Here is a 23,218-nt window from a genome sequence, read left to right as displayed (position 1 = left end):
CATTCTACCACCAAAACAACAATATAAATTTTCCAATAAAAAAATATTATTTAAATTGTTTATTGTTAAGATTTGAATTCAAATTAAGTTTAATTACATTTTAAAATTTCTGGGGTATACAAATTTATATTTTTGTGATATGTAAAAATTGGAACTTAAATAAAATTACGTTGGTAGTTTTCTGTATTTTTTTGCGTTTTTGATGATATATATAATCAAATTTCAGTTTTGGCCGTGAATATTTTAAATTTTTAGCAATTATAAATATTTTTTATCATAATATTGATGTGATACTATACATTGTGTCGACACTAAATTAACGTCGCACAAAAAAAATTGAAATTATATATATATATATAACACACTTAAACTGAAAATAATATTATTATGAATCTTGGATCAACCGAAGCCAAAACAAAATATGGAATCATCCTCTATTCTTTTAACGAATATGATACGTAATGATAACATACCAATAAAGAATTTACAAGATAGCGAAAACTTTGAAAGCCCCATATATATATATATATATATATGATCATGTCCTGATCCAAATATCTCTCTCACACCCACAACCCACACAAAAGATCGATCCTTACACCCAAAATGGATCATACTTCCACGACCATCAACAATCGGAAGCCCGAAAAGACCCACAATTCCAACGAAGAAATCGTGGAAAAAGAAGAGGAGAGCACGGCGAAGCACGATTCAGTGGAGAAGATATTCGAGAGCAAGGAGGTTCCGCCATGGCAGAAGCAGCTCACCTTCAGGGCCTTCTTCGTGAGTTTTGTTCTGAGTGTTCTCTTCACATTCATAGTGATGAAGCTGAATCTGACCACAGGAATCATCCCTTCGCTCAATGTATCGGCGGGGCTTCTGGGGTTCTTCTTCGTGAAAGTTTGGACCAAGTTTCTGGATAAATCTGGGCTTCTCAAGCAGCCATTTACGAGGCAGGAGAACACCGTGGTTCAGACCTGTGTTGTGGCTTCCTCCGGCATAGCCTTCAGCGGTACGTACACCATCGCCTAGCTTCATTATTATCCATTTATTTCACTTACTATTTTTATAACTATAAATGATCTAATTATTCTTTAAATTGTTTTATTTATTCTCGAATAATTATCATTTCTCTTAAAATTTAAATTATTTTTATAACTATAAATGATCTAATTATTCTTTAAATTATTTTATTTTTTCTCGAATAATTATCCATTCACATCATTTCTCTTAAAATTTAAGTTAGTTTGATAAAATTTTGACCGATTAAGGATTAAAATAATATGGATATATGTCGGCCATATTAGATTATATCAATATATATTTTTTACTTTTTCGTTTAACCTTTTCTGTCTTTGATTATTGTACCTCTGAAAAATATGACCAGCTGAATCTCGAGGAATTAAATAATAAAATTAAGCATAAAATGGTTCTGACACGATAGTAGGTATCAATTTTGTAGGTCAAATTTTGTATTTAAGTCATTAACGAAAGAGTATTATTATTTATGTTAATAATATTATTTTTTATTATGATTATCGATAAGATTAATCCATCTTATATATAAAAATTCATGATATCGTTTCACAAGAGATTTAATCTAGATCCGGAGGGAGATTTCAAGGATATATATGTGATTAGTATTTTAATAACACATGATAATTACAAGTATTTTTTTGAAGACCTCGACAACTGTGAAAAGTGAATGCATTTAGTGCGAATACTTTTTGAAGTCCGATGCACATTAACTCTGGCTCAACCATTATTGGTTACACTTGGTTACAATTATTATTTACAATAATCGATAATAAATACAACCGTGGTTTCTGGATAATTTGGCTGTCAAATATATTGTCATTAAACTCTTTTCAGGAGACATTATTTTAAATATGATCAGTATATAATTTAGGCATATTGGATGCGGTCAATGAGATGCTACATATTAAGTATTTTCACGACAGATCTAATGATTATCAACCTCGTTTGATGCATATTCGACTCACTAATTTTTAAATATAACAATGACAAAAACTCATGTGAGACGCTCTCATGGATCGTATTTTGTGAGACATATCTTTTATTTGGGTCATCCATGAAAAAATATTACTTTTTATGCTAAGATTATAACTTTTTATTGTAAATATCGATAGGATCGACTCGTCTCACAGATAAAGATTCGTGAGACAGTCCTACTCTATAACAATAACCATTAAATTTATCATAACTAAACCCTTGATACATTAGAATAATGTAGTCGATGGTCGAAAACTTGCATGTGAAATTTGATGGTACATGAATTGGTTGTTTTTTTTGGGACCAACTCGGGTTCCATTGATTTTTGGGTTAATTGAGATTAAGTTCCTAAGTTCGCAATTTCAACTATTTGTATTTATTTGGACTTAAAAAATGCCATGAGATTGGAATGATAAAAATATATAAGGCCTCAAACTAAGTTTTTTGACGTGGGGGGAACTGAATCTCGTTGTCCGCTTAATTTTTCCACTGAATATTTTTCTGGCTGTGGGGTGGGTCCCAGATTTGGAAATATTAAAAATGAATTTACTGTTGTTTGTTTTGGTATTGAAAGATGATTTCAATCCCAAGTAATCAGTCAAATTTCTAGGCTTCGGATGACTCCAAAGTCAAGACTTTACTAATACATATTTGATTCCCCAGACAGACAATATACTTACTTATTTCTCAAAGAAACAACAAACAAGTGACACGTAATTGAATTATTAGATATATTGGAAAATCTTGATTTCCGATACTTTGTAAATAATCTAATAATTTATCCATTGAGCAAATGTAATATGAACAAAAACTAAATTCATTGATAGAATGTTCATAATGAGAATACAAGCATATCATATATGTTGTGTTAGAATGTTCGTTGAATTGCAGCTTTTAATGAACTAACTTTTGGTCTATCAATTTGTACAGGAGGTTTTGGAAGCTATTTGCTTGGTATGAGTGAAGCTATTGCCAAAAAAACCACTGAAGCTAATGACTCACAAAATATCAAGAATCCAGCCCTCACGTGGATGATTGGATTCCTTTTCGTGGTTAGCTTTTTGGGGCTCTTTTCTGTGGTGCCACTCCGTAAGGTCAGTAAATTATCTCTAACTTCATACTTCCATCGGTTTGAGGGATTCTTCAAATTGAAAGACCAGTTTTTTGAGACAAACTCTCCTTTGAGATAATGGCCTAACATCGGTGCTCTTGTTGAGGAGCAAACTTAGGAAGAATTACTATCGGGTGCTTTGACTGTAACGGAATCTGGCAGGATATTGATGGGAGATGAGAGATGGGGTATAGGTGTCGATAATATGCTACTTGTTTCACATATAGATAAGGTTAAGGTTGAAAGTCATCTGGAATGGGCGACCGTGGGCATCAACTTTTCAATGATTATGCAGTTTCATTAATGGTGGAGTGACTTACGCTCCTTCCTTATTTGGGATATGGTGTTTCCTCTTTGACTTATTGCCTACTCATAGTTTTACAAAAGGGAGACATTCATATAGATTCACATCTTTGAAGCCGCATATGCTAGAACTTGTATTGTGACATATCATATATGTCGATTTGTCCTGTAAAAAAGTATAATATTCTCAATTTCACCACTTAATTTTGAACTCAGAATCTGAATCTATGTTTTAAATGGTTTTCAGATAATGATCATAGATTTCAAACTGACATACCCAAGTGGGACGGCTACTGCTCACTTAATCAACAGCTTCCACACTCCTCAAGGAGCCAAGTTAGCAAAGTGAGCTCCCGGATATAATCACTGTAAATCTTGTTTGGAAAACAGTATTTGAATGCACAAGTCTTCTAAATTTATTTTGTGTTGCTTGCCTCCAGGAAACAAGTAAGAACCTTGGGAAAATTCTTCTCTTTCAGCTTCTTGTGGGGGTTCTTTCAATGGTTTTTCACTGCGGGAGATGGCTGCGGATTCGTTGAATTTCCAACCTTCGGTCTTAAAGCCTACCAAAACAAGTAAAGATAGTCTGACTAACATCATCTAGTTAAATTTCCAATATTTTTATTCTTGGTATTAATTTAAGCCTCATACTTCTTGATAAAAAAACCAGGTTCTACTTCGATTTCTCAGCAACATATGTTGGTGTCGGTATGATATGCCCATATTTGATCAATATATCTTTACTAGTTGGAGCCATTCTATCGTGGGGTATAATGTGGCCGCTCATAGAGAATAGGAAAGGTGATTGGTATTCAGCAACGTTGGCGCCTAGCAGTCTCCATGGCATTCAAGGTTACCGGGTATATTAAAATACACAAAACCAAATCTTGAAACGTCTGGATGACCTATATATATATATGTAACCTTTTGTGATTCTTTCACAGGTCTTTATTGCCATAGCCATGATCTTAGGTGATGGCCTATACAACTTCGTCAAGGTCCTAGGCCGTACTATACTCGGATTATACCAACAAATCCGTGATAAAAATTCAGGCTCAGTCCTCCCAGTCGGTTCCAATTCATCTCCTTCAAATACTCCTACAGTATCCTACGATGATGAACGTAGGACCCGACTTTTCATCAAGGACAAAATCCCTACATGGGTTGCCATTTCTGGATACATCGTACTTGCCATAATCTCTGCGGCAACTCTTCCACACATTTTCCATCCACTCAAATGGTACTATATAGTCGTCATGTATATATTTGCACCAACACTAGCTTTTTGCAATGCCTACGGATGTGGGCTCACCGATTGGTCCCTAGCATCGACCTATGGAAAGTTGGCCATATTCATGATTGGGGCGTGGGCTGGAGCCTCCCATGGGGGAGTTCTTGCCGGACTAGCTGCTTGTGGAGTCATGATGAATATAGTCTCCACTGCATCAGACCTCACACAAGATTTCAAGACCGGATACATGACTCTAGCATCTCCCAGGTCCATGTTTGTGAGCCAGGTGATCGGGACTGCTATAGGTTGTATCGTCTCACCGTGCGTATTTTGGATATTCTACAAGGCATTCCCCGATCTTGGCAACTTGGGCTCACAATATCCGGTACCGTATGCGACTGTCTACCGTGGCATTGCTATCTTGGGGGTCGAGGGGTTTTCATCTCTGCCAAACCACTGTCTCACGCTGTGTTATGTATTCTTCATAGCAGCAGTAGTCATCAACGTGTTAAGAGACAGTGTAGGGCCGAAATGGGCTAGGTTTATTCCTATCCCAATGGCTATGGCGATTCCTTTCTATCTTGGACCATATTTCACCATTGATATGTGTGTGGGGAGCTTGATTCTTTTCATCTGGGAGAAAGTGGATAAGGCTAAGGCCGATGCGTTTGGACCGGCAGTGGCGTCGGGATTGATTTGTGGAGATGGGATTTGGACATTGCCCAGTTCAATCTTAGCTTTGGCTGGTGTAAAGCCTCCGATTTGTATGAAGTTTCTGTCAAGAAAAGATAATGCAAGGGTTGACACTTTCTTGGGTAATTAGTTTGCTGTCTTGGTATATCAAATTCCCATGCTTCAGCTTCATGTATTTTCTTTTGTATCCGCAATTTTCCCTTGCTATTTGACGGTTTCATAAATTTAAATGTATAGTTGTTCTATCATTAAATATATCTAAGTTGTGCATGTGAATTTTATCCAGTGGTTTTTTGGGAGCGAAAATTGCTATAATATGTTTAAACCAAACAAGAATACTCGACACTTTTTTTGGGATACTCAAAAGCCAGAAAGCTAAAATAGAAATACTCTTTTTTTAGAAAAACCTTCATTAGCATTAATTCATAAAGTCAATAGTTACGATATCAGAGAAACAAGATAGTATATCACCATAAGCCACTTGAGATTCGTCATCGAAGAAAGAACTGTACCAGCTAAACGATGAGCAACTCCATTGGATGTTCTTCTCATATGCTTAATAGAGTAGAAGACTATTATAGTGATCTAATTTCCAAGGCCATGGCTCCTTCAGGTCCAAGCTCCATGGCCGGATTAGTTACTGCTTGAACTGCCGGTTTAGAATCCGAAAAGATGCAAGTGTTTGTAAACCCATGACACAAGCCAAAATCTATACCAAAACCAATGGCGGCCAATTCCGCTCCTTTCACCGAACTTGTGTACCTAATAACGCAAGCCCAATATCAACAACAAAACCTTGGTGATCTCGAACTACTGTCCCAACACTGCACTTGTTATTGTAACCACCGATCCCCGTATCAACATCCAATCTTCTGGTTCTGTAACGGAGGCATCCAACCCCGGTCAGCGATAAGCTGCGTCGAAGGATTCAATAGTTCACACACCAAACTAGTTTTGCGGAATATATCCAACAACGAGATAGCCCCATCAATATAAAAACATGTCGGTTGTCGAGAGGTTGCTTGTGTTCTTTTGCATGTCTCTACATACCAAACAACCCATGCCATCGTATTAAACAACTCAAACTCCTCTTCTTCAGCCCCTTCGCTAAGAGTAGACCACATTCAATAGAAGGAGCCATTCGTAGCTGACACAAGAAAATACAAAAGATCGTGTCTCCAAACATTCCGAACAACAGGGCAAAACAGGAGACAATGGCTAGTAGAAGCGAAATTGAGATAGCACAAAGGACAAAAGCCAGAAGTTGGAACATGCTTTGACCTCAGGTTTACTGCAGTAGGAATATAATCACGAGACGCCCTCCACAAAAAAATTCGAACTTTTGGTGGGAGATGGAGCCGCCAGAGTGCTTTCTTCCAAGACCGGATGGGGTGAGAAGATTGGAATGGGGGGCAGCTTTTCATCTAAAAAATATAGCCAGCTTTGACAGTATACATACAATTTTGAGTCCCCTGTCAAAATCTAAGATCAGCGCATCCTCGACGGTTCAGAGTAATATACAGAATTGCTTCGGCTTCACGAGGTGAAAAGAGCTGTCACATCCCATGCACCGGAGGGTGTGATTAAACAAGCCACTTTAGCATTCGGATCCGATATGGAACTGAAAGAGCTTTTGCAAGACGGAAGACAAGGAATCCAAGGATCTGACTTTGCCAGGATGTTGTGCCCATCCCTAAACCCCACCCAACTGTCTTCTCGGTTTAACCCAATCGAATAAAATTAAAAAAACTTGGTTAAATCGGTAGATTGTATTTAAAAAAAAAAATCGATCATTTCGATTTAATCGGTTAGATTCCGGTTTTGAATTTAAAAATTGGTTAAAGAGATTAAATCGATATATTTATATATTAAAAAAAAATATCTATTGGACTTTGAGGGCGACTTTAACTTCCAAGCATTTTTTTCCCTTGTGTTGGGCTTTAAACCACACCCAATTTTATAGGTCATGAACCAACGTCGAATAAGAAAACTAATTTGTTGGCTTGTCCTAAACCCAAACTTTATCTTCATCTTGACGTCATCATTTGTCAGCGGCATATAGATCGTTTTAATATCTTTTACGATGGGTAATTTGGAGAAAACTACCTCTGTCAATGATTTTTTTAAGATTCAGTATCCATAAGTTTTTTTTATACTTTAATACCTGACTAAAGACAAACTTAATTTTTACTACATGTTTCATGTATTTTTACCTTTTTACCCTTTTTGCTTAATAAAAAATTATACAAATTCTTTTTTTTTTTGTTAGTCATCTTCTCTTTCCACTCATCATTCCCGATGCATTTGGATCACATGTGCATTTAATTAAAATAATTTTTTATTAAAAAAACAAATTCACAACTAATCATTGAACTTTTTGAAATACTTAGTTTTACTTGCGAAATACTTAATTTCAATTTTAAATTACTTGATTAAGTAAATAACATACTCACAATGTGTATTAAAATACTGGATATTCGAATATGCAACGCAAGTTCACCAAGTGCTCGTATTTTCATCCAAAATCCATTTGGATGACATGTTCATTTCATTTAATTATTTTTTATTTAAAAAAACAAATTTGCAACTAAACATTGAACTTTTTCAAATAATTAGTTTTACTTGCGAAATACCTAATTTTAGTTTTAAAATACTTGATTTGGTAAATGAGATACTCGGAATGAGTATTAAAATACTGGATATTCGAATATGCAATGCAAGTTCACCAAGTGCTCGTATTTCCATCCAAGATCTATTTAGATGACTTGTTCATTTCATTTAATTGTTTTTATTTATTTTTAAAAAAACAAATTCGCAACTAAGCATTGAAATTTTTTAAGTACTTAGTTTTACTTGCGAAATATCTAATTTCAGTTTTAAAATACTTGATTTAGTAAATGAGATACTCAGAATGAATATTAAAATACTGGATATTAGAATATGCAACGTAAGTTCACCAAATGCTCGCATTTCCATCCAAGATGCATTTGGATGACATGTTCATTTCATTTAATTATTTTTTATTGTTAAAAAACAAATTCGTAACTAAGCATTGAACTTTTTCAATTACTTACTTTTATTTGCGAAATACCTAATTTCAATTTTAAAATACTTGATTTGGTAAATGAAATACTCAGGATGAGTATTAAAATACTGGATATTCGAATATGCAACGTAAGTTCACCAAGTGCTCGCATTTACATTCAAGATGCATTTGGATGTCATGTTCATTTCATTTAATTATTTTCTTTATTTTAAAAAAAAAAAAACAAATTCGCAACTACGCATAGAAGATTTTGAAGTACTTACTTTTACTTACGAAATACCTAATTTCAATTTTATAATACTTGATTTGATAAATGAGATACTCAGAATGAGTATTAAAATACTGGATATTCGAATATGCAACGTAAGTTCACCAAGTGCTCGTATTTCTATCCAATATACATTTGGATGACATGTTAATTTCATTTAATTGCTTTTTTATTGTTTAAAAAAACAAATTCGCGTTTGATTTTAAAATCTTTGATTTGATAAATGAGATACTCATAATGACTATTAAAATACTGGATATTTGAATATGCAACGTAAGTTTACCAAGTGCTCGCGTTTCTATCAAAGATGCATTTGGATGACATGTTCAATGACTTTTTAGCAGCCACAAAGCTTTGAAAGAGAAAAAAGGCTTGGAGCGAAGATTTGAAGATTTCCGGACAATGTTTTTCGAGCGAATAACCCGTGATAGGAACGAGTAGCATAATCTGTGGATTTACAATTTACATATAAATATGAAGTCAGATACACGTCGATAGTCATAATCCAGTAGGTCGAAAGCTAGGGGATTTAATAAAACGACATGCAATTCACCCTTGATAAATAATTAAAGAGATTTAATTACTTCACTGAGTTGAATTAGTTTGGTATAGCTTGAGAGGACATGTTCAATTGGATATGAAATCTCGTCGAATGCATAGATCATTGTCGAACGAATTAAGTAGATTAACGAGGGGTAGGTGAACCGAGATTCTCAACAAATTCATTTCTCATTGAACTTTAATCAACCATTCTAGGTTATTTATTTCATCATTTAATCCTTGAACCATTTCATTGAGTTTTTATTTAATAATCGTAGTAGTAAACAATCATCTGAAGTATCGCTGCTAAAAATTGAATAACTGAGAATAATAATTGAGAAATACAATCCTTAGATGAACGATACTCGTACTCTTGTACACTATATTATTACTTGACATCGTGCACTTGCGATTATTTCGAGCTTGAATATTATTAATTTTTACTAAGAATTTTACAATGAATGTTTTGCTCGATCACTAAGTATGGAACATTTTGAAGTACTTACTTTTACTTGCGAAATACCTAATTTTAATTTTAAAATACTTGATTTGGTAAATGAGATACTCATAATATGCGATAGAATACTGGATATTCGAATATACAACGTAAATTCAGCCATGGTTGGTTTTCCAACTAAGATTCATAGAATACTTATTCATGTCATTTAAAGAAATAAACACAGTTCATTACTGATCGTGGAGTAAGAGTAAGTTGTTTGTAGATCAAAATAAGCACTTACTTTTAACAAAAATATAGTACGTAGCATACTTGTCCCGGAGTAAAAGTAAGTTCTTTCTTTGTATACCGAAATAAATTGTTATTTTTATTTCATGAGGAGTGATGAAAAATGTAATTGTTAAAATTTCAATTGCATTGAAATTGCATCATAATGCATATTAGAAATATCCAGTATTTTATTACCTATTCTGAGTATCTCATTTATGAAATCAAGTATTTTGAAACTGAAATTAGGTATTTATCAAGTAAACTAATTACTTTAAAAGTTTTATGTTTAGTTAGGAATTTGATATTTTTTTACAAAATAGATATCACACGAGAAGAATATGTCGTCCAAATGCATCTTCTAAGGAAAGACCAACACTTGGTGAACTTACCTTGCATATTCGAATATTCAGTATTTTAATACATATTCTGAGTATCTCATTTACCAAATCAAGTATTTTAAAATTGAAATTAGGTGTTTCGCAAGTAAAACTAAGTACTTGAAAATGTTTAATGCTTAGTTACGAATTTGTTTTTTTTTTAACAATAAAAAAAAATTTAAATGAAATGAACATGTCATCCAAATGCATCTTGGATGGAAATGCGAGAATTTGGTGAACTTACGTTGCATATTCTATTATCCAGTATTTTAATATTCATTTTGAGTATTTCATTTATGAAATCAAGTATTTTAAAATTGAAATTAGGTATTTCGTAAGTAAAACTAAGTACTTCAAAAAGTTCGATACTTAGTTGTGAATTTAAAAATAAAAAATAATTAAATGAAATGAACATGTCATCCAAATGCATCTTGGATGGAAATGCGAGCACTTGGTGAACTTATATTGCCTACTAGAATATCCAGTATTTTATTAATTTTTATGAGTATCTCAATTAACAAATCAAGTATTTTAAAACTGAAGTTGTGTATTTCGCAAGTAAAACTAAGTACTTGAAAAAGTTCAATACTTAATTAAGAATTTGTTTTTTTAAAAATAAAAAAATAATTAAATGAAATGAACAAGTCATCTAAATGGATCTTGGATGGAAATACGAGCACTTTGTGAACTTGTGTTGCATATTCGAATATCCAGTATTTTAATACTCATTCTGAGTATCTCATTTATCAAATCAAGTATTTTAAAACTGCAATTAGGTATTTCGCAAGTAAAACTAAATACTTGAAAAAGTTCAATACTTAGTTGCGAATTTGTTTTTTTTTTAAATAAAGAAAATAATTAAATGAAATGAACATGTCATTCAAATGGATCTTGGATGGAAATACGAGTACTTGGTAAACTTGCGTTGCATATTCGAATAACCGGTATTTTAATACACATTCTGAGTATGTCATTAATAAATCAAGTATTTTAAAATTGAAATTAATTTCGCACGTAAAATTAAGTATTTCATAAAGTTCAATGCTTAGTTGTGAATTGTTTTTTTAAATAAAAAAATATTTTAATCCAATGTATATGTGATCCAAATGCATCGGGAATGATGAGTGGAAAGAGAAGATGACTAAAAAAAAAAAAGGGATTTATAAAATTTTTTATTAAGTAAAAAGGATAAAAAGATAAAAATACATGAAACATGTAGTAAAAACTAAGTTTGTCTTTTGTCAGGTATTAAAATAAAAAAAAAACTTATGGATACTGAATCTTAAAAATATCATTGACAGATGTATTTTTCTCCAAATTACCCTTTTACGATTGCTCTAACTTTTCAATCAAAAGAGATAAATCGATACTTGAAAAGTAAATTTTTGTAATGTTGATTTCTCTTCATTGTCTACGATCTGTTGATCGTTTTTTCCTCATGTTTTCTTTCTACTAACATTAGTATCTTTTCGATTTAGGCTGTGATGTAGCTCCCATTCATGCCGAGGTTTTAAATTTTCATGTAAATATTTGGAATATCCAAATCTGGAAGAGAAAACTGTTATGGACCAATTGCGTGTGTGTATTAACTTCTTAATGCAATTGATGATATCAGATTAATTATTCGATTTCTGTTTTTTCTTTTATTGAAAAGGAAATAGGTTTCTGCTTAAAGACTTTAATGCTTCAGAGTGATTTATGAATTCAATTAAAGCTTGAGCAGCGTTCTCTTGTTGGAAAGTCGAAGCATCAATAAAATGAGTAGGTCTCTTAGTGAGACGGTCTCACGAATCTTTATCTATGAGACGGATCAATCCTACCGATACTCACAGTAAAAAATAATACTTTTAGCATAAAAAATAATATTTTTTCATGGATACCCCAAATAAGAGATTCGTCTCACAAAATACGACCTGTGAACCGTCTCACACAAGTTTTTGTCCAATAAAATTATGAGAAAAATGTTGCTTAAGATGATTAATTTGAAAAGCTTATTTTTTTTAATTAAAAAATCAATTCGGCTTAATCGATTTTGATAATGCAATTTGGTCAGTTCGATTGGTATGAAAATATCGGCGGGTCCGGTTTTAATAACTTTGAGAATCCGCCATCAAAGAATTGGGTGGGTGACAAATGACAATGAAAAATGTGGAAATAAATTTTCAAAACATAAAATATTAGTATTTTTTTTATAAAAAAAATTTAAACCGTAATTTTTTAAATTATATAATAAACAAACACCTGCTATTTTTTTAGAAAGAATATTTATATATATATATATATATATTTGTGTGTGTGTGTGTGTGTGTAAATAATATATACTGAATGGTAGTACGATATAAAATTTCGAGAGTTGTCGTCAACCCCGGTGCGTCCCGTCAAACAAACGAAAAATCTCCTACTTAAAATCAATAAGCATTTAAAACTTTAAGAAATGAAAACTTTGACTTGTTGTATCATATATAAAATTTTTAGAAATAATATTATATTTACAACAAATATATCATAATATTTTGTTATTATTTTATAAAATTTTGTATTAAATTTATCATGAGATTTTGATAAATAAAATTTTTGTATTAAATTTGTCTGTGTTGTACAAATTTTGCTGTAACCTTTATGGGTCCGCAAAAAAAACGAATAATCTTCTACTTAAGAACTAATATTTAATGAAATAAATATGCTTGATTTTTAAAAAATTAGTATATAAGGCTATATTTCATGAATTATACATATATGCAATAATTCAACATAATATGCCATTGTCATATCAATATATATATATATATATATATATATCATCTCTGTTACCCACAACTCGTATATAATATCATCTCTACAACACAAACAAAAAGATCGATCCACACACTCAAATGGATAATAATTCCACGAGCATCAACAATCGGAAGCCCGAAAAGGCCCATAATTTCGTCGGTGACGACGATCACGGCGAAGAAACCGTGGAAAAAGAAGAGGATCAGTCAGTAGAGAAGTCGTTCGAGAGCAAAGAGGTACCGCCATGGCAGAAGCAGCTCACCTTCAGGGCCTTGCTTGTGAGCATTGTTCTGAGCATTCTCTTCACATTTATAGTGATGAAGCTGAATCTGACCACGGGAATCATCCCTTCTCTCAATATGTCGGCGGGGCTTCTGGGGTTCTTCTTCGTGAAAGTTTGGACCAAGTTTCTGGATAAATCTGGGCTTCTCAAGCAGCCATTTACGAGGCAGGAGAACACCGTGGTTCAGACCTGTGTTGTGGCTTCCTCTGGCATAGCCTTCAGCGGTACTGATCCTTACACCGTTAAACTCACTCGCACTAAATCTTTTCTAGGATGATTTTCTGTTGTCGCTCTAAAATTTTTGCAAAATTGAGAAAATATATGCTTTAGTATATATATATTTTTAGAATTTTGTGTATATGAAAGATAAATAAATTTAGAGGTTTCAAGGTTATATTTCATCGGCGTGTAACAATCACAAACGACTGCCTAGTTGGAAGACTTTTTTAGTTGACGCACAATAATGGAGTTAACTTTTAATTCAGCCACCTCTTTTTAGGAAAAAAAATTAATTTAGCATGATAAAAATGATTTTGTTTTCATTTCAATTTTAATTTTAATCCGTTAGATTGATTTTTTTTTCTTTTTTTGAGAATTTGAGTATTTTCCTGATGTGTCTTATGAAAACTAAAATTAGCAAAAAAAAACATGATTAAAACTAAAATTTGATAATATAAAAATCAAAATCCAAAATGACTAACATACCATCGTTGATTTACATTAATTTTTCCCATTGAATATTCCTTCTGGATATGGATTCAAAATTGAATTTAAAGATGATTACAACCCCTGTATTGTGACGAGTCCAATTTGTAGGCTTCGGATAACTCCAAAGTCGATTCTATTTGCCAAGATCGTCATAGAATCTCTTCTTCGCGATTATTTTTTTATTACTCTCTCGTTCTGTATATTTAGGCACACATTTTTACACAAATTTAAAAAAATTATTAAAAAAAAAATTTTACACAGAATTTTTTTAATTTATTTATTTTTTAAATGTGGCATTTATGTTTGAAGAGGGTAATATTATTTTTATTTTTTTGATATCTTGGGAATTTGCAAACGTTATTTTTCGGTGTGCACTGGATATACCCTATGATTAATGCAACTCACGTTAGCCGGATAAACTATACTGTAGAAGTTATGTATGACAAGTTCGTTAGAGAATGTGTTGGTTGGGAAAATCGAATTACTAACAATTATCAAATGTCCGTTTATTCCACTGACTCGGACATCCTCTCGAGACATTTATTTATTATTATTATTATATATCAGAATGTTCATTGTTTTGCAGCTTCTGAATGAACTAACTTCTATCAATTAAATTTGTACAGGAGGCTTTGGAAGCTATCTGTTGAGTATGAGTGAAGCTATTGCCAAAACTTCTACTGAAGCTAATGACTCACAAAATACCAAGAATCCAGCCCTCACATGGATGATTGGATTCCTTTTTGTGGTTAGCTTTCTGGGACTCTTTTCTGTGGTGCCACTCCGTAAGGTCTGTACATTCTCTCCAACTCCATACTTTTTTCTTTTTTTCAATAAAATGATTTCGTTAAAAAAAAAAAATAAAGTTTTTACAAGTACACTAGAAGTCCTAAAAAAATGACAAAATACCAAGTAACGACATAATCAAAAGCAAATTTAATATCCTAACCAAATATCAAATACAGTAATACATGGCTGTGATGACACATCAACATGACAATCTAAGTGGCAGCAGGTTTGTAAATCCTTAAATCACAGCATAACTCCACACTTCCATTAAACTGAGATCAAGAACAGAGGCTAGTCTGCTTCCCCTGGTCAGATAGCTCATGTCAGGACAGTAGGAGCAAGTCAACACAACAAAAAATATACATTCACACACGAACATCATAACAAGGAACGCCCAATGGGGTAGCTAGTGAACCTCAAATTGCACGATGATCCAGCACGTACATACCAGGCATACCTCGGGACTCTATACAACTACATAGGGCATACTCTGGAATCGAGCATGATTCGAGTATCAATCAAGAGATATGAAAATCAAACAAATATGTCATTGCAATAATTTCAACGTAACGTAAGTATCTTGATCTTCATAACAATACTTGAAATTTCCGGTGATTCGCCTTCAAACAAAGCTCTGAATCTCATATTCCACACATGATACACACATGCTGCCAATGCTATAACTCTCATTTTTGTTAGCTTGGATCCACCACTGTATACTCTCCTCTGAAAGTCTCGGGCATTGCAGTAACAGAGCCCATGTTCTTCTGCATACCCAACCATTCACGCAAAGAGTTCCAAATATTTACCGACATGTTGCATTGAAAGAACAATGATCCGATGTTTCGTCGGCCACTTTACAAAGCTAACATGTCCTGTCAATAACGTAACTCTGCCGATCCCGAGTGAGTAATTTCCCATGTGCCAATAGCCAAAGAATAAACCTATGAATGTCTTATATTTGTTGATGTTACAGCTGTTACATGTCCTATGTCAGTCCCCAACAAATTGTGAGGGATTCTTCAAACTGAGACGAGTTTTTTGGGACAAACTCTCCCATACGTATAATGCTTTCAATTTTTCCACTTAATGTTGAACTCATGCAGAATCTGAATCTATGTTTTAAATGGTTTTCAGATCATGATCATAGACTTCAAACTGACGTACCCAAGTGGGACGGCTACCGGTCATTTAATCAACAGCTTCCACACTCCTCAGGGAGCCAAGTTAGCAAAGTGAGCTCCATCATACTCTCACCATAAATCTTGTTTGGAAAATAGTATTTGAATGCACAAGTCTTCAAAATTTATATTGCGTTGCTTGCCTCCAGGAAAAAAGTAAGATCCTTGGGGAAATTCTTCTCTTTCAGCTTCTTGTGGGGGTTCTTTCAATGGTTTTTCACTGCGGGAGATGGCTGCGGATTCGTTGAATTTCCAACTTTCGGTCTTAAAGCCTACCATAACAAGTAAAGATGGCCAATATTGACTAACATCAAGTAGTTAAATTTGCAATCTTTTTATCCTTGGTATTAGTTTAAGCCTTATAATTGTTGATAAAAAACCAGGTTCTACTTCGATTTCTCAGCAACATATGTTGGTGTCGGCATGATATGTCCGCATTTGATCAATATATCTTTACTAGTCGGAGCCATTCTCTCGTGGGGTATAATGTGGCCGCTCATAGAGAAAAGGAAAGGTGATTGGTACTCAGCAACATTGCCGTCTGGTAATCTCCATGGCATTCAAGGTTACCGGGTATGTTAGAATACACTAAACCAAATCTTTTGAATGACCTATATATATAAAACCTTTTGTGATTCTTTCACAGGCTCAGCCATCCCAGTTGGTTCCAATTCATCTCCTCCAAATACTCCTTCAGTATCCTATGATGATGAACGTCGGACCCGACTTTTCCTCAAGGACAAAATTCCAACATGGGTCGCCATTTCTGGATACACCATTTTTGCCATGATCTCTACGGCAACTCTTCCACACATTTTCCATCCTCTCAAATGGTACTATATAGTTGTCATGTATATATTTGCACCGACATTAGCTTTTTGCAATGCGTACGGAACTGGACTCACCGATTGGTCTCTAGTATCGACCTATGGAAAATTGGCCATATTCGTTATTGGGGCATGGGCTGGGGCCTCGCATGGGGGAGTTCTTGCCGGACTAGCTGCTTCTGGAGTCATGATGAATATAGTCTCCACTGCATCAGACCTCACACAAGATTTTAAGACCGGATACATGACTCTCGCCTCTCCCAGGTCCATGTTTGTGAGCCAGGTGATCGGGACTGCTATTGGTTGTATCGTTGCACCATGCGTGTTTTGGATATTCTACAAGGCGTTCCCCGACCTGGGCACCGTTGGCTCACAATATCCAGCACCGAATGCGACTATCTTCCGTGGCATTGCTATCTTGGGAGTTGAGGGGTTTTCATCCCTGCCGAAGCACTGTGTCACGCCGTGTTACGTTTTCTTTATAGGAGCTGTAGTCATCAACGGCTTAAGAGACATTGTAGGGCCGAAATGGGCTAGGTTTATTCCTATCCCAATGGCTATGGCGATTCCTTTCTATCTTGGACCATATTTTACCATTGATATGTGTGTGGGGAGCTTGATTCTTTTCATCTGGGAGACTCTGGATAAGGCTAAGGCTAATGCGTTTGGACCAGCAGTGGCGTCGGGATTGATATGTGGAGATGGAATTTGGACATTGCCCAGTTCAATCTTAGCTTTGGCTGGTGTAAAGCCTCCGATTTGTATGAAGTTTTTGTCAAGAAAAGATAATGGAAGGGTTGACACTTTCTTGGGTAATTAGTTTGCTGTCTTGGGAAAGGCAGCTGGTTAAATCAGTTCCCTGTGCTTCAGATTTCATGTCTTTTGTATCCACAGGGTTTCCTTGCGATTTCACGGTTACATAAATATAAATTTATAGTTGTACTATTATTAGATTTGTGTCGTACTGTAAATATAAATTTTATCCAGTGGGTTTTTGTTAACCAAAAGTGCTATAACGTATTTAAACCACGGTACAATGGGATATGCAAATTTTGTTAAAGGTACATCTTTCTTGTGGATGTGTTGGATGCTAGCTATTTCTTGTGGATGTGTTGGATGCTAGCAATTTCTTGTGCAATATGATATGAAATACCAAAAGTTGGGAGCGTCAAAAACCTTAGGGACCGAAACTAAGAAATGATATTTGTTGGCCTAAGGATACTCGTTACTTTTTTTTTTGAAAGAAAAAGTACTCGGTACTTGAAAACGACACAATAAGTGAACTTTTCAACAGTTTCAGATCCAAGATGCGGTTGTATGTGACGCTTTTTAAAAATGCTGATTCGTTTTGGCCGAAAGGTGCACTCCGAAACTACATTTCAGAGAGACGAGCATTAATGCTGTGGCGCATCTTTTGACAAAACTGGAGTATAATGGTCACGCGGGAGTGAAGTTAAGTTATAAACATTTGTCTAGGAAATATGCTTTTGATTAAGATATGGGTAATAGTGTGTGAGAGAACATCCTGAAATGCGAGATATTGCAAGAGAGCAGTTTTAGATGCAGCAAAGGAAAAATTGGAAATCTTAGAAACTCAATACCCAAGCAAGTTTCACTACCTCAAAATGAACACTGTAGCCTTTAATCTCAGATTTTGTTCTCAATCTATGCTGCTTAATTTAACTTCTCCATCTCCTGGTTCACTCACCACTGCTGGTAATCTCTCTCTTTCTCCTTCTTCGTCTTTGAATTATTCTATAATATGAGTTGATTTTCTTGTTTATTTTTTGTATACAGAGTCATCATTGAAGAGCTGCAGAAAGAAAAATAGATCATCATTCATCAGATAACGATGATGACATTAACAATTATGTCTGCAATAAAAGGAGAAGCAAGGCTGGTGGAGTTCTTATAAGAGCGCAAGAATGTCTCAGGAAGATCAAAATTTCAAAATCTGTGGATAATTCGAACAAAAGATAAGATGGCTTGCATAAGCTCTTGGCAACAATTATCCAAAATTTGGTGTTTCAAGGGATCCAGTGTCCTAAACTGTGTGAACGGTCACCAACTTTAAGCTACTCGAATAAAAAATATGGCTACCGCTATTTGGGATATGTTGAACAAAGGTGACTCATTACAATTTGGTTAGTCTCGGATTGGCCTTCTATCATCCTTTTTTCGTTACAAAGAATCATCCATAAACTTCAATTCCTTACTTAAAAGACTAATGTGATCAGGAAGGCGAAATAAGTAGAAACATAGTTACCTTTTACTTCCATCGCATAAATGTTTAAGCTACAACTGAAATCATAACCTGCAAGAAACACGATACATGTTTTCCCAGATTGATAACTCATGTGCATTCCCGATTTCTAGCTAACTTGAGCACACAATTTGCTCTGTGGATAATGTTTCGCACAAGATTCAGCTTCTATACAAGAGAATTGATTTTCTTGCTAAGTTTATTCCATTTATCACCGTGAATCATTGTTCATTTCTTCCACCCCAGCCCCTTCTCCAAACTCCACACTGTTTGACTCGTGATCGTCTTCATTCCATCCACGACGCCCACGAGCAACAAGATAGAGAAGTTTCCTTCGAATATCATAGACAGGGTTTGGCTCGATCAAGCATCCCCTCTCATACGCCTCCCTCAAGAACACTGTATGCCTTATACCTTTGGTCGACAGATAGAAAATCCCGGGATGGTCAAGGAACAAATCCCTCATATTCAAATCAATTCCAAACCACTTCCTAAAATGGCTGATCTTCTCCACTTCCACCATCTTCTCCAAAGTCAAGCTCAAGAATTCATGCACAATTCCCACAGCCCTCTTTTCCATTTTCATCCTCCTACTAATAGTTACCTTCTTCTGCATTTCTTTGACCCCCATTTCCTCATAAGGACCGATATAAGGCAACCTCTGCCATTCCTTAATTTTAGCCTTAAAATCCTTCTTCAATCGCATCCCGGGCGGAAATCCATGATTGAAACTGTGCTTCAACTCAGTCCTATCCAGACGACAGTCCTCTTTACAGCACTCCACAAGCCTCCAGTTCTCAATAGCAGGAACTAGACATTCATCATGCACCTTATGTGGATTAAGCATCAAGACATGGGTGTTCATCTCATTACCATCTTGAAGCGAAAAAAGGTCAGGATTCATCGAAATGATGGAGTCCTCAAAGTCATCGGGGAGACCCAGTTCTCTCCAGACCTTAAAAATGGCTCGAAGCGGCAGCCTTTTGGTCAATGACATGGATAGAAGCTTCACCAACCGGGTGACAGCAAGCGGCATTGATTTCTTAATGGAATCGGATTCTAGACGCACGAGGTTAAACGCAGCAGGCGTGAGAGTGCAGAAAGGTTGGAGCTTTGTGGGGTGGTTGAAAATGCGGAAGATGTGGGGATATTTTCGGAGGAAAGCTGCAGGGCCGCGATTGAGATGGAGGGTTTGGGACAGACGGCGGAGGAAGTCAAGGGAGACGGAGGGCGGGGTAGAGGTTGAGGAGAGAATGAGGTCTTGTATGGACACTACTTTGAGTAGATTCTTGTAATTGTCCATGAGCTTCTCGAAGGTGGGGTCTCGGTGCCTCGAGGCTACATACTGCGCTGAGGTGGTTTTGGCGCGGAAGAGGAAGATGAAACTGGCGGCGGCGGTTTTGTGGCGGAGCGCTCCGATGATTTGAGTGACCATGTTTTGGGCCGACTGGGAGTGGGGACAAAGCATCTCTACCCCAGTTTAGAAATCCCACTGTTTCGTGGCATGGAACGTCATATTAATTTTATTTTTTAAATAATTTGTGTGTAAAAAATATACAATTAATTTTTTATAATATGATATTATTAATTAATATAAAATTTATTGAAATAGTTTGGACTTTAAAATAAATTAGACGCAAGTTTGAGAAAAAATCAGAAAAAAATTGAAAATATATAAAAGCTGCTAATAAACTCACACTAACAAAAATAATTAAAAATAATATAAAAGATAAATTGTAAAACAACTTTGGTATTTTAATAATTCAGTAATATATTATAGATATAAAGTTTTCATAATCCACAAATATTATATCCAAAAGTGTGAAGAATAACACAAAAACTCTTGTAAGACGGTCACATGTGTCAATTTTGCGGGACATATGTTTTATTTTAGTCACTCACAAAAAAATATTATTTTTATGTCAAAAATACAATTTTTATTATAAATACATGTAAAGTTGATCCGTCTCACGAATAAATATCAACTAAATCAAACACCTACTCGAAAAATACAATATCAAAATTTGATGATAGTTTGAACGAAACACATTGAAAACATACAATCGAAGTTGCATATGAAATTATACGATGATATTTATTAATTACAATTTTTGTTTCACTTGTAAATAGAATGACTAACTGTTTAAAAATGTTTTATTTAAAAGATCATGAGGTATCCTTCGTTTTAAAATTCAAACCAAACGCTTGGTTGAAATTTAAAAATGTCATCTACAAATTCCATTTGTTACGTGGAAATAAATTAACTTAAATTTGAGCACTCATATTTGTACAAAAATAACATTATAATTTTTTTTTAAATCTTTGTATAAAACATTTTATTCTTTTTGTTTGTATAATATGGTTAGTTAATCAAGATGGATCAACAAACACCACTAGTTTTAATAATTTACGTTCTATGACCAGTGTGAAAGAGTTGGAACTGATTTCAACTGTTTTTTTCTGGGCATGTCGATCCTTCTATGATTATGTCAGCTCCTGGCAAGTATTTTGCGCTACTAGAATGCTTATATGTCCTTATAATAGAATGAAACTGTTTTGGAGTTTGGTTATGCAACAGTTTACAATGAGGCTGTGGATTTAAATTAGGTTGTTTATGCAACCATGTCTTATGCATGGGTATCAAGGATTGGAGAACCGCGGTCTTAAAATATTGTAGGATATTTGTCTCTTCTTAGAGTCTCTGAGTACTGCTGCCCTACCCAGCTTGTACCAATGATACATTGGCATTTAAGCCTGTTTCGAGTTCAACTAGGCATGCTGCGTTGTTACAGGTTCAATGCTTCATTTTTCTCAAGAAAGTCTTATCTTTGTGGTACTTGACCTTACTCGACTACCAGCTGCGCAAGGCTTTTGAGTTCATTAAGGAACTGTAACCTGGTGATATGATACACCTTTAGAAAGTATGCAAGGCTTTTGCCTGGTCTTTCTTTTGTCAAGATCAGGACTTAAACCTCTCTTCTAAAGAAGCTAATGTAGATTAACAAACCTAACGAGGATTTATCAATATGTCTATCAGTAAGAGCCTCGTCTTTTGGTTTTGGGTCAAGCATCCTTGTCCTGATTTTTTTTTTTTTTTTACGTGGGACAACACTGTCAAGCATCCTTGTCTGATTTTTTATGTGAGGCAAAGTGTTGGAATAAATTGAAGAAGCACGTGATTTTCAAAATTTGAACGAGCAACTTGGATGCTCATGACATGGAGAAAATTAATTTACTCGTATAATTTTTTATTTTTATTTTTTTTAATGAAAATTAAATTCCATTAAATGAGGTCAAAAGATAGTATTGATACATCTACACTGGGCATACCCAGGACTAGTACGAAAACTTAGATACAATCATCTTACCACACTACTAACATGAAGCAAGCTAGAAAATACACAATGATATTATCCTATTACATTACATCTTGCACCATAACAGCAGAAGGAAGTGATCTCAAGCAAATGATTTGGATCTTCTTCACAACAGCGTCCATATCTATTTTCTCAGCTTCGAACATCACCCTATTTCTTGTGTTCTAGATAGCGTGAACCGTGGCAGCTAGTGCAGCACACCTGAGCTTGTTAATAGTCGACTTACCTCGGTAGACAGTTCTGAATGCTTTCAATACAGACGAAGAATTCGCCATTATCTTTTTCATGTCAAGCCATCCTCGAATTTTGACCCAAACAAGCTTAGAGAATTCGCAATTAAAGAATAAGTGCTCAAATGTTTCTGTTTTCACTTTACACAACACACATGATTTGTCAGCCACATAACACTGTCTATCACGAGTCAGAAATTTTTGATGAGCAAATAACCAAAGGGCAAACCTGTGCTTGGGGATTACGAAAGATTTAGAGATGAGAGGTTTCCATGGCCAACGTCCCACCGATTGAGCGAAGAACCTGTAAGCACGGCTCAAACCTTCTACCCCCCGGAACCATCCATCTAAGCAACTGGATGCTTTCTCATTAGACCCATTCTCCATAATCAATATATCTCTAATCCTAGGTATTTGCTTAATCAAAGGAGAGTCATCTCTAGCCGCGTTCCAATTCCATATATCACCGAATCCAC

At 34.8% G+C, this 23,218-nt stretch overlaps 2 protein-coding genes and 1 pseudogene across 3 annotated transcripts; 2 read left to right on the top strand and 1 right to left on the bottom strand.

Moving 5' to 3' along the window:
• Positions 1–546: 546 nt before the first annotated feature.
• Positions 547–5,636, top strand: LOC142546569 (putative metal-nicotianamine transporter YSL7). The gene is made up of 6 exons (XM_075654345.1): positions 547–1,012; positions 2,944–3,107; positions 3,675–3,772; positions 3,868–4,002; positions 4,098–4,287; positions 4,372–5,636. The coding sequence occupies exons 1-6, from the start codon at positions 607–609 to the stop codon at positions 5,479–5,481; spliced, it is 2,103 nt and encodes a 700-aa protein (XP_075510460.1). The 5' UTR covers positions 547–606; the 3' UTR covers positions 5,482–5,636.
• A 7,454-nt stretch (positions 5,637–13,090) lies between these two features.
• On the top strand, positions 13,091–17,879 carry LOC142546567 (putative metal-nicotianamine transporter YSL7; annotated as a pseudogene).
• A 112-nt stretch (positions 17,880–17,991) lies between these two features.
• Positions 17,992–20,618, bottom strand: LOC142546568 (protein ROOT PRIMORDIUM DEFECTIVE 1). 2 transcript variants are annotated; one of them, XM_075654344.1, is made up of 2 exons: positions 19,187–20,618; positions 17,992–18,685 (listed from the first exon to the last, which is right to left on the bottom strand). In XM_075654344.1, exon 1 carries the CDS (start codon positions 20,601–20,603, stop codon positions 19,347–19,349), a length of 1,257 nt encoding a protein of 418 aa, XP_075510459.1. In that variant the 5' UTR covers positions 20,604–20,618; the 3' UTR covers positions 17,992–18,685; positions 19,187–19,346. The 2 variants fall into 2 exon arrangements, with proteins under 2 accessions (XP_075510459.1, XP_075510458.1); XM_075654343.1 differs by having other exon boundaries at positions 17,995–18,685; positions 19,139–20,618.
• Between the last annotated feature and the right edge of the window lie 2,600 nt (positions 20,619–23,218).

This window comes from Primulina tabacum, chromosome 5, assembly GCF_025594145.1.
Source record: "Primulina tabacum isolate GXHZ01 chromosome 5, ASM2559414v2, whole genome shotgun sequence".
Lineage (NCBI taxonomy): Eukaryota > Viridiplantae > Streptophyta > Magnoliopsida > Lamiales > Gesneriaceae > Primulina > Primulina tabacum.
The sequence above is the reverse complement of the archived record's forward strand: the minus strand, read 5'-3'. Positions and strand labels throughout refer to the sequence as shown.

Excerpts from the sequence above, each read along its gene's own strand:
- LOC142546569 (XM_075654345.1), top strand. The coding sequence starts at position 607 with ATGGATCATACTTCCACGACCATCAACAATCGGAAGCCCGAAAAGACC. Across the intron at positions 1,013-2,943 it reads CTCCGGCATAGCCTTCAGCG|GAGGTTTTGGAAGCTATTTG; the intron begins GTACGTACACCA and ends CAATTTGTACAG. Across the intron at positions 3,108-3,674 it reads CTGTGGTGCCACTCCGTAAG|ATAATGATCATAGATTTCAA; the intron begins GTCAGTAAATTA and ends AATGGTTTTCAG.
- LOC142546568 (XM_075654344.1), bottom strand. The coding sequence starts at position 20,603 with ATGCTTTGTCCCCACTCCCAGTCGGCCCAAAACATGGTCACTCAAATC.